This window comes from Aythya fuligula, chromosome 8 (assembly GCF_009819795.1).
Source record: "Aythya fuligula isolate bAytFul2 chromosome 8, bAytFul2.pri, whole genome shotgun sequence".
In the NCBI taxonomy this organism is placed as follows: domain Eukaryota; kingdom Metazoa; phylum Chordata; class Aves; order Anseriformes; family Anatidae; genus Aythya; species Aythya fuligula.
Window position 1 is genome coordinate 863,969 of NC_045566.1, and position 12,465 is coordinate 876,433.

Here is a 12,465-nt window from a genome sequence, read left to right on the forward strand (position 1 = left end):
TAATAATTTAGCATTTAGGTCATTCCTAACTCATTTAGAAATTCCTAAATAATTTAGCAATAATAATTTAAAATTTGGGTCACTCCTCCTCACACGTAAGGGATGTTTTTGGCCATGCAGGGGACACGTGCAGCAAGCCGCCCACCTCCAGCACTGCCATTTGCAGCCCCTGGCCCCTGCTGCTGCTGGGCGGGCTGCAGCGGGCAGGGGAATGGGACAAGGGCACCAGGACAGAGGGAACACAGCTGAGATAACACAGCGGGCTGACTGCTGTACGCAGCGTTGTGCAGAGTGGCTCGCTGGGCCATTATGCCTCGTTCCACTGTTCACATGTCAGGATGATTCAGATGGTCCTCGGAAGAGAGAAACAAATATTATCGAGGAAGCCTTACAAAAATTAAGCTTGTGGTGCTTAAATCATCTGCAGAGAAAGATGAAAAGGGAGGTGATTTATCATGTTTTATGGGTCCTTACTCATAGAAAAGATACTTGATAGTAAGGGGGATGTTCAGTCTTGCAGACAAAAACATAATAAGATCTGATTTCTGAAAGCTGAATTTAGTGAAATGCAATTTTGAAGTAAGATGCTATTTCCCAGCAGCGAAGGGGGTATTTAATCGCTGGCAGTGCTTACAGCAGCGTGAGCATCACCTGGAGCTGCGGGACAGGCTGAGGCAGCTCCCTGCAACACAGCCCTTAGCCAAGCCTTGGGACACGTCTGGAGCCTGAGGGTCTGAGCCCAGGCTGCCCCGAGCAGCCCCTCTGGGCAGGCATCCCTCAGTCACCCGAATTTCACTCACATCGGAGCTGTGCTCTGTGACTGTGGCTTGCTTGTGAAATTACCAGGGAAAGATTTTCGGAACATTTGCCTTTAGAAAGTACAATTTTATCAAAATCCAAACTTTTGACAAAATAGGATGGATTTGGTTTTTGAGCAACATGGCCAAAACCTGCCTCAAAGGGCGAGCGGCAGCGGCACTGCGGCGCTTCGGGGCGCAGGGTTCAGGGGGCACGGCCTGCGGTAGGACAGGCTTCTGCAGGGTGAATTTGAGCGATGGGCTCATTGCAGGGATCCGCAAAGAGACCTGATTAAGGAGTTATTCCTTTCCTGGAAATAAATCTGTTGCACATTTCAGCTCCTGCAAGCTCTCTGCAAGGACTGGGTGCTTTTTCAGGTCCTGAAGGGAAGGAGGAAGGGTGGATTACTGCCTCTGAGCTGGGCTGGCAAACTCACAGCTCTCCTGTGTCAGTGGCTGTGTGTAAACCTGTTTGAACTTCAAAGGATGGCAACAGTGAACTTCCCTCTCACAGGAGATGGGGAGGGCTGAGCCTGCCCCAGCCCTCTGATTTCCCTGCAGACGTGTTTCTCTGCTAATTAACAATACACCACACAGACTTTTAATTTTCTTTGCTCACAAATGCATAGCCACGAGCAAGCGCTGAGGATTTGCGGCTTGTTTGAAGCCTCCCGACCCCGGCTCGTTTTGATGAAACAACTTCCAGTCAATGACCGGTGACAGGGCTGGGGAACGTCTGCAGGTGGAGGTCCCAGAGCACACAGAGCCACTCGGGGCACGAGCCTTGTTTATCCCAGAAGAGACGAGGTGCCTGGCCCCAGGGTGGGCACAGAGGTTTGCACCCGTGCAGGGTGCGGGCTGCAGCCACCAGCCCCGGGGCTCGGTGCGGGGCTGTGCGTGGGCACGGCCGTGGGGAAAACTTCCTGACAGTGCCTGCCAGGGGCTGCGCTCAGCATCTAAAGACAAATCCCACCACCACCACAAGCGGCTCACTGTAAACAGCAGCTCGGAGTCATTCAGGCAGCTTGCAAGTGTCTGAGGGAGGGACGTGAACAGTGGCTGATTGTGCAGCGCAGCCACGGCCTTGGCTCAGCTGCTGCAGGTGCTGGTGTGCCGCCCCGGCACTAACCCTACAGCTGCCCATTCCCACCCCAGCTGGGGCCCTTTGCACGCCATGAAACGTGGAGTTGGATCACTGAAAGGCAACTTGCTTTCCTTGACACCGCAGGTTGTTATTTCTGAAAAGGCTCTGTACTTCCCAGGGCACACGGAGGGGATGCTGACAGCACATCCCAGGGGATGGACCGGTTGCTGCAATGGTCACACAGGTGTGTGTTGGTGGGATTTGGGCTGTGACAAACGGGAGCAACCCAGTGAGACATGACTGGGGCATTAGAGAGAGTAAAGCTCCAGCTAGGGGTGTCCATTTAGGAAACAGGAAGATCAACATATATTTCTTTTCTCATTTCACTGGTACTCATTTATCTTGCAGAATGCTTTGATTTTAACTCAGTCCTTACGGAAGGTTCTGAAACACCCCCATGTCAGAGCTGCGACTTCCACACGTTAGTTATTAATTACTTACAGAACGGTGCCTTTCCGAAACATCAATAGGGCATGACTTGTTCCTGTATCGATTTGGTTTCTATAGCAAGCATACAATGAAATAGGTAAAGGAATAATAATCCAAAATGAATATTAATTTTGAAATCCCAAATCCCTGCCTTTATTGCTGGAGTCCCGAGATCCCTTCTTCCCTGTTTAAGGTTACAAGTCCTGGTGCGCTCCTGTAAGGGCAGGCCACTTACAGCTTCCCATTGTTTTCCATCCACGTGGAGCTCTGCTGGCTTATGACCAGGTGTGTGGATACTACAGAAAGTGGAGTTTAGAAAATAATTCTGCTGATGATTTTCTTCCTTAGCTGTGTTGATATCGCAGGCCAAAAAGAAGTACAAAGCAACAGAAACAAATGTATTTTGGTCTTCTCCATGAACAGATATGACACTCAAAGTACATATGGAGTAGAGGCAATAAGCATCATTGTTTTCAAAAGTAGAAGAAAAAATTCATTTTGTTTTATTTTCAAGCTGTCACAGGCCAGCTCAGCCTTCTCCCACAAAAAGAGCATCCTTCAGTAGCCATTCACTGGGAGCCCAATAGCAATGCCTGCCCTGCACAAACCAGAGGAAATCGCTGCTTTCTTATTTGCAGCATTTCAAATCCATGGGCTGTGCCTCTGCAGACATGATGGAAATAGCTGTGGTCACACTGTAACACGATTTACACAGCTTCGTTTTGCATAGGTGCATGCTTTGTGTATTCCTGGAGGTAATGGCGATACGCGTATCACGGCTCTGCTCCGCTACCGGGGGCCTGGGGGGGTTGCTCTGGTTTGGCTGCTTTCCCTCACAACTGCCTCCTGGTTTCCTTTCAGTTTCTCCGAAGATATTTCGTATTTCAAGTGACATCATCGTGAACGAAGGCAGCAACGTTACCCTCGTGTGCCTGGCCACAGGGAAACCAGAGCCTTCCATTTCGTGGAGACACATCTCACCATCTGGTAAGCGCACGTAGCTGTCACTTCGAGCTTTCTGCAAAGTCTCACCACTAACAGCTTTTGCATTTTCAGTTTCGGAAGTGGGACAGCATTACTTTTGCATGCCTTAAAGAACGTGTGCCTAACTAGACTTGTAGAAAAGGAAGGCTTCAGAGCAGGTTTAAGCTGAGATCACTGAAAACCGTAATGCTACTGTAAACTGGGAAGGTAGAAATAAAGGCACCCTAAACGAGAATATGTTTTAATTTGGGCCTGGGTGGGTTCCCAAGGACACGGGTTAGAGGCAGTGTCAGTAATAGCCCAAGACCTCTGAGCCGAAGCTCATTTTAACAGGCTGCAGACGTTTATCAGATAAACCCAGCCAAGGAAATAATGAAGAACACAAAGGACTCTCCACAAGTAGGAGTGAGGGCTGAAAGCACCAACACATCATGCACCAGACTCGATGGAATTTCACTCCCGTTCGACCTTTCAGTCACTCCGTGACACGGTGCCGCTTCTTAGGATGGTTTTATCAAACACACTTACACGGGCATAAGAAAAACTGCAAACAAAATGCCATCTAAACCTACCGCTTCTATTTAATCCGATGTTCCCTTTTGTACTCGTAATCCCTCATCACACATTTGAACGAAACATTTAGCCCCACACGACAGCACCCCCGCAGTGATGGGGGCAGCCCCGGCAGCTCCCCTCAGCCCCGGGTGCGAGGCTCTTTGACAGGGCCCTGCAATTCTCATTCCTTCTGAAGCGAAGGGCTTTCTGTTTGTTCACACAACTTCTCTGAAGCCCGTGTAATTGCAGGGAAGAGCGGTTTCATGGGCTATTGCAGCTTTCCGCAGGGTGTCATAAGCCCGGTAACAGTTTCCCCTACGAAGCGAGAGTTGGAAAAAAAAACAACTTTTGACCTTTAAGACAATGACAATGAATTCTGCTGGAAGTGTCCATCGAGGGAGTAGGGAAAAAATCAGTTGCAGCAAAAAATGGATTTTAACTAAATGTCAAATAAAATTTTATTGGAAATTGTGGTGATACTTCAGAGTAATAGCTTAAAGCATTAGGTTTCCTACAGAAAGCAGCCATTACAATTTTTTTTTGAGAGGAAAAAAACAGAAGAGGGGAATTAGTCCACTCAGACTGGAGAAGGGGCCTGAGAAAGAGCTAGATCCTCCTCATCTCGAGTCCAGACAAAATTGGTGCACATCATCACAAGGGCTTTCAGTGAACCGCTGATTTTGTGTCTTGACCGAAGGACTGAGAATGGCAAGAGTAAAAATGCGATCCGTGCGGCAAGGGACTCGTTGCACGTACCACGGTGACAGTGGAAATGAAATGTGAAGAAAAGGCACCCACACCTCCCCTGGGGCAGGCTGGGTCTGCTCTGGGGTTCCCCAAGGCTGCACACAACCTCTGCTGGTGCTTGGTGCCTCACATTGGAAAAAAAAAATATATATATATATATCTATATATATATACATGTATATATATATATATGTTTAAATGGCAACTCCCGTGTTTCAACGTGAGCCCTTTGCCTCATGTCCTGTCACTGCCACCCCTGAGAAGTTCGGGTCCATCGCCTTCTGCCCCCATCGGGTACAAGACCCCAGAGCCCTCTCCTCTGCAAACTGGACACGGGTGGTTTCATCCTGGGGGTGTCACGGGGACTTGTTGGCATCCAGGGTCCTTTACCAGCAATATGATGCTCGTGTTTGAGGTTTCTTCTTCCCCCCGCTCAGATGCCTTCAGGATCCATCTATGTGCCTGATGCCTGATGCCCGTACACCTCCCCCCTCATTGCTCTGCAGCTCCGTGGTGCCCCTGGCTTCCTGCACGCCGTGCCTCTGCATGCACCCGATGCTGTTCCTTGAGCTCCCCCTTACCCTGTGCCCACCCTCTCCAGCCCCGATCCCCACCTTGTTGCCCACCCAGGGCACGCTGCTCATGGCCGTGGGGTCTCGGGTGCTTTGTGCCCAGAGCCCCTGCAGCACGCAGCGGGAGCAAGCAGAGGGTGAGCAGGACGCGTCCTGCCTCCGTGTCTGACCAAACAGAGAATGTTTTTCCCATCTCAGTAACACCGGGCCAGTTCTGGTTCTGGGTCTGGTGTAGGGACAGTTATAAATGGCACTAAACTCCAGTAAAAGGCAGGAGAGTTGAAAAGCTCAGATTTCTGTAAGGGTTTATGTTTTGTCTGCAGCAAGTTACCTTTATCTACACATAAGCTTCATCTGCACTTTATAATTTCTATCAGTTTTCTCCCGTAATTCCCAGTGGCACTAATGAGGATTACGTACAAGCATCACATCTAGAATACAACACTAAATGATATTAAAGAATTATATTTATAATATTCTGGAATTGTTTGTCAAAGCTGCTACTGGAAGATAAGAAACTGAAAACTCTGAATACAAATGATTCAATGTAGACTAATGCCAAAATATTATCGTGATTTGCATCGATGCAGCCTTTACTTGGATAAGGTCGGATTCAATTTTTTTTGAACAAGAGATAAAATGAACCTTTCAGAGGAATAAAAATAAAACGTATTGAGAGGTGATTTTTAACTTAGTACATAAATTATTGGCCTGTAATCTTTATGGTGCATGTTTAACTTGCAGTCATTATGTAAATACATTCATTATATAAATATTCATTATAGAAAGCCATTATGTAAATCCACAAAATCTACACATTCAGCATAACACCGTAAGGAACACAGAGCTGTAGCTTGTAATCTGAAAATCTTCTATTGTTGAAATGTCATCAGAATAAATTGCAGGTATTACTTATTTTGTTCTGACATTTAGGAGCAAAGTGCAGCATCAATAGTTTAAGAATGAAACCAGAATTTTAAAGAATTAAGGTCTGCCTGAGCCGTAATTCCAGCTCATAGCACTTGTAGGCACAGTGTTACATTTTCATTTTTGAGAAGCAACCTCTGCAAACGCTGCCACGAACAGCAAAACCAAAAGCTGCTCAAAAGACTTCAGATCAATGTTACTACTTGGCAAAATCCAGGTGCCTTGCACGTTGAAGCCCCTTCCCGCTTGGGTTTTGCCCACGCTTTCCAGAGGAAGCTCTGCCGGGAGCCGGGGTCTTGGCTGGGCAGCCACGCTCCGACACGGGACGCAGTGAGCCCTTTGTGGCTTTCTGTTTGAAGCCAGCTCCCTGAGAGGCACCAAGCTGCTTCCACCACCCGGCAGGGTGTCTGCCATGGCCCTGCTGCTCCCCTGGGAAGGGCACAGAGCTGGCAGGGCCCGACACGCGCGGCTGCGTCCTGCCACACCAGCCGAGCCCCTGCGTCCGTGCTCCTGGTGTGACTGACGGACACCTGCGGGTAGGCAGCAGTGACCAGGGCAGGTCTCGATCAAATGCATATGGAGAGAGGAGCATAAATAATTGCAAGAGCAACCCCACCTTTGTGTTTAAGGTGCTTGACTCCACCGTCATGTTTACCATGAGTGTTTTCAGATGAAGCGTCACACATTTCAAACATTTCAAACAAGCATTTTAACCCCAGCTTGTTCGTGCTCAAGCTGCATCGTTCCCAGAGTGCTCACGAGCAAGGTTAGGATGTGACACTCCTGCTGCAGTCCCTGGCAGTTTAACGGGGCTGGACCTGCCTGAAGCAAAGCCCCCAAATACCCACCCTGAGGCTGTGGGTCCTCAGTGCAGTGCTAACCTCCACATCTCCCCCGTCGTGTGCACCACCTGCTCACACAGACTGAGCAGCAGCCTCTCAACAAGACAGGTGTGGTGGTGTGCGTTTTGCTAGCAGGACTCACAGCTGCAGGCAGAAAAAGTGACTGAGATATAAGAATGTCCTTTTTTCTGCAACCGTGCTGTGGTGTTTACTGACCCCACTGTTGTGGCTTATTCATACCGAACGAACCCGTGTCCCCTCTGCCTTCCATGACTCCCTGCTCTGGATCCTCAGCACGGTCCCTGGTGACTCCGAGCTTCATCTTTTCCAGCACTTCCCTATCCTTTTGCCCTTTTCTCACAGCTTTATCACCATTGTTTCCAGTCTAGTTTCCTGTTATTTTCCTAAAACACGAGGATGAGCAGCACATCCATATACACATGCATTTGGGAGTGCAGTTTTTCAGAAATTATTAGTTTAGCCGAATGCAGACAGTTTTTCCCATGCTGAGTGAAAGGCCACTCCCTACCACCAGGGCACTCTTGTTTTGCTCATGCAAAATAACAGATTTTTCACAAACACTGAGGAGAGCTACGATTTTCCAGAAATTGCCCTGACTTCAGGTTTGAACATACTCGCATCGTGCTCCCTCTGCTTCACTCTCACATTTCAGTTGCCGTTGGGGGGTGTGTGCGTGAGCGCGATATGACTGAGCTGAGCCTAACAGCGGTCCTATTGTTTCTGGACAGCCCTAAAGCTGCGAAGATGTATTGCATTAATGTATCATCATAGCTCTGTCGTTCTGACGATGTATTAGTGTAATACATCTTTGGCACGCTCAAATGATAGGGCTGTCTGGGAAGAAGGGTCTAAGAGCTGATTCAATTCAATTACAGGACAAAAGGCGATGCCAGCCCCTGAACATGCAGAGTGTGATTCCTGTGAGATGTAGTCTGCTACAGAAGGCTGGGATTTTATCCGGGGGGGGAAGTGTGAAGAAATCAAAAAGGCTTTTTTTAAACTTCTAGCTAAATCCTAAGAAACAAACAAAAGCTTGATATGAGCTCAGCTAATGTCAAATATTTTGTTCCATTTGCACTTCTGCTGGAGAACCACAATTTTTCAGATGTTATCCACACATCCACACGTGACAGAAATAAGAAGCATTTCCTTGACGTGCAAGTACTCTGAACCTGGATTTTCAGGCTGAAAATACTTAACTGACATGAATTATTATCAGATTTCCAGGGCTTTGTGGGTGTACAAAGTGTGAACTTGTCTTTTTAAATGCTGCTTCTATTGATTCAAAATGGTTTTAAAGCTGAAAGTTTCAGCAGAAAAAAATGTTTCTGGCTTATATCTTTTGCCCTTCTAAATACTGAAAAGCTACCAGGCAGCGCTGCTGCTGAGGGTTATCCCACACCCACCATTTCCCTCTAACATACTTGCTTTGTGCGTGATGGGGGGTAAGAAGCTGCTACCACCCCCCCTCTGCTCACTGCCAGCACTGCCTGGCAGAGCCCATCCCAGCACTAACCAGGCTGGGTGCAGGAGCTCACTGCAGAATCACATCTCCCAATTTCACAGCCCCACACCCAGCCTGCAGGGGCTTGGGCAGCCTGGGAGCTGTCCCACCTGCAAGAGCTCCCTGGTGGGGCCTGGTGTGGATGCCAGGTCTCATTCACTGCATCTGCATCGTCCCAAAGAGCTTAAAACAGGTGATTATTTGTGTTCTTGCTTCTTGGTTTGGATTTGCAGTGTGCTGAGAGCCACTGTTCAGTGGTCTCCCTCTTCCCGTGACCCCACCTCTTTTCTCCAGCACAAGTAAAAGCTTTTCTAACAGTGGAGCCATCTCTTCTCAGTGGGATGTCCCACAGGAGAGGTGCTCTGAGCCTGGATCCAGCGATGTGAGCACTGTGGGGTGTCACGGGCACCTGTGCCACTGGAGACGTGGGCTGCTGGGTGGCCCTGCCGCCCGCCACCTCCCCTACCTGTGGGCAGATTTATGGCCGCGTCATACCAAAAGCACAGCTCGTTCCCTCCAGCTGTCCGGGAAGCAGAATGTAAAATAATTCAGCGCTCTAATCTGATAAGCAGCGACAGTGATGTGCCTCCCTTATGCCATCATCACTCATCTCGCCGGCAACAGCTTCATTACGGGCCCGGCGCTGAGCTCCTCGTTCAGGTGAAGCATTACCCGGCTGAGCCGAAACATCTGCTCCTTGCAGCTGAGCTGGGAGAGCTGGAGACAAGCCAGGAAGCCTCCAGAGCTCCACCAGGGCGAGGATGATCGGTGCCAGTGTCAGATGAGGCCGGATAGGCAGGGGTGCCACCACGGCTCCGTGTGTTCCCGGCCACCCGCCCATGGCTCCATGCCGGCTGTGAGGGGACAGGGATGGGTGCTTGGCCCTCCAGAGCCACAAATGGAGCTCACAAATTGCACCTCTGCTTTGGAAACGTGGCACCAGCTGGTGCCAGAAGTAATGCCTTTGTTTCCAGTGCATGGTGCTGACAAAGACAAATGCTAATCTGGGGCTCAGGTGCCTCGGGGTTGTACAAAGCCTTCGTGTGCTGATCCCAGACTGGGTTTGTGGAGGAGACCCCTTCTTCTTCTACCTCGACTTGAGCTCTCCATTCTGTGCTGGCCGAGGCAGCCCCTTGGCCCTCAGCCCTCGGTCACAGCCCCACGTTGCAGGGCTTTGGGCAAGCCCCTTGCCCTGCACTGCTCCTGGAGCGGGGGTGCCTGCCCCAAACGTGGCTGCGTCCCGCCTGGTGCCCTTGGGCCTGACGGCCTGTGCTGGAGCCCCGCTGGGCGGCAGGGCTTGGTGCTGCCTGCCAGCAGAGGCTTGCCCAAGGTGTGCAGCTCATGGGCTTGCTGAAAGCCCAAAATGGAGCTGCTTCACTGCTGTCACCTGCCTGAGTCACTTTTTCCCCTGAGGTGCTGCGGGCCAGGCCGGCAACTCCTGGGGGACACGGCGAGGCTGGGGCCTGCCTCAGTCCCCATGGCAAGGGGGTGCAGGGGACACCTGGACGTGGTGGGCAGGCAGCAATTGCGTGGGTAGATCAGTCTGTGTTACACCCGCTTGGGGAATTAAAGTTTTGTGATTAATACTGGATATGAATGTAATGGCCCGAATGTGATTCTGAAGTGTTCGGCTGGGGAAGGCACCACGTGCTGGTAAATCAGCGGTCCCGTAACATTAAACAGGCTGGCAGCTTCCCAGGAACTCAGGAGGAGATGGTGTGGAGTTCCACACAGAGTAAATGAGGGGATTAATTAATAGTTTAAAGGCAGCAATGCAAATATTAGCACTTAATATAAACTGCTTGTTGCGATTCTTTCCTTTGCCTTTGGATAAAGGGAAAATAATGATCCTCCAAAATCACACCTCGCCCGTACAAAATATGATGGCTTCTGATTTCAGGCTATGGGCCTTTTGGCCTTCTTTTTTCCTTAATGATACTCGTAATACCATTGCTGGGGGATACGCGGCGTATTAGGATCCAATTAAGTGACATTCAGCATCACGATCCGTCACACCGGGGTCAAGTGACATTACACTGGCTGCGATTAGTGGGAGAATTCTTAGAAAAACGTCGTTATTATCAGGCCTGTTCCTGAACTTTGAGCATCCCTTCAGGAACAATTAAAGGTATTCCTAGAAATCCTCGTGTCTTTTAAAAACTTTAAACAGCCTGAAAAAAAACCCTCTTGTTAGAATGCAGTTGTCAGGAGAAGAATATTCACGCTAAGATGGTCAAATAATTGGGTCTTTGTGAAGGAACTGAGGGCTGAGAGTAAGATTACAGTCTTAGTGATATAAGGAGGTGAAAACCGTACAAAAGCATAGCATAGAAATAATTATGGATTTTTGACAATTTTATAACAACAGGAAAGAATTTCTTGCTTTTCAATAAAAGTAGATTAGCTCATTAATAACTCATAAAATGCTATGAAAATTTAAGTTTTAATGCATGCTTAGTTTACTGCCCCTGATATTAGTTCATTTTTATTTGAGAGTAATGCACTCCTGAGTGAGCGGTTTATGAATCATTGAAGATATTTCAGTGAAACAAAGTCTTTAGTGTTCAAAACCAAACAACTGCAGATTCCCCCTCTCTCTCCTTCCTTTGATGGAGCATCCTTCACGGCTGTTTTGATACTGGTCTTTGAACAGAGCGTGCTAGTGCTGGGGCTTGCACAAATATTTTGAGAAAAGTAACAGCTGATCTCCAAAATCCAAAAAGATTCTCCTTTTTCCTATTTAACTTCTCAAATACATTTTATTATTATTATTCCTTTATGTATATTATTATCGTTTCTACCTTTCCCCATGTTGATGGCTTGAGCACCTCGTGCTGTCCCTGCCCGGGGCTGCAGGCAGATGTCGCAGGTTGGGCACACTCTGGGGAGGTGACAGCGAGCGAGCTGCAGGTACCAGGCTCACAGTACTTCCTTTTGATTTCCTAGAATCATCTCTTCTGGCCATGTTTATGAATAAATCATATTTTAAACATATTGAGAATTATTTTAAAATGCACACATTTTATAAAAACTGGTAATACCTTTTGAGGGATATGAAGAAATATGAAAAAAAAATAGTCATTAATGATTCATTTAACTCCAGTAATGCCTCCAGTTTCAACAAACTACAGGCAGAAAATTAATGGGAGGGATCAGCAAATGTGCTTGAGTCAGATAGATCTAGCCAAGTAGCTAATAGGATATCACCTGCAGTGCATCATTTTGAGATAACAACGTGCAGAAGGGCTGCCGTGCAGGCATCGAGCATCAGAAAGGCTTTGCGAAGGCTGTGCTGCCGTCCTTTGCTGCAGGGCACACGCGGGGGTGACACTGTCCTGTCCCCCACTCCTGGCTGGCTGGGGCACTGTGCCTGCCGCCGGCCGCGGGCAGGAGGAGAGGACTGGCCCCTGCCAGGGACTGGGCAACAAGGAAACCGCTCATGGGCTTCACTGGGAATAATTAGCCCTTCCCAAGAGCCAAATCCCCACGTGAAGTGCTATGCATTATAAATAAGCTCAAGTGAGATTTAATTGTGTAGCTTTCATATTATAAAGAATATTTTCCCGTTCTTCTCTACACGGGTTTAATTTTGGTTTTGTAGAGAAAGATTTTCTAGGCTGCGTTAAGAAGATGCTCACGCTTAGCTATTTTCTGCAGTAAGAGGATCTCTTCCCAGCTCCTCCTGCCGAAGGGGGCTTTGCATGTCCCGACGCACGACGGCCCTCATTACGGCGGTGAGACTGTCAAACACTGAAGTAATGGTGCCAGGGGAAAGCCTGGCATCTGTGGCAGGCTGCACTTATACCTCTGCAGAAGTACCAATATTTGAAGAGCTCAGAAGAGATCAAAGAGTGCAATCTGATACCCATGAATCTGTAAATATCCAGAAGACATGCCATGCAGATACCTAAAAACACTACCGTCTCAAGTGGCTGGTTTTCTC

At 48.5% G+C, this 12,465-nt stretch overlaps 1 protein-coding gene across 1 annotated transcript in view; it reads left to right on the plus strand.

Annotated features, from left to right (window-relative positions):
- Positions 1-12,465, plus strand: part of NEGR1 (neuronal growth regulator 1) — a 238,732-nt gene that overhangs the window by 143,590 nt on the left and 82,677 nt on the right. The window contains exon 3 of the mRNA XM_032191887.1: positions 3,232-3,357. Coding sequence (XP_032047778.1) covers positions 3,232-3,357 — 126 coding nt within the window. The remainder of the gene's footprint in view (positions 1-3,231; positions 3,358-12,465) is intronic.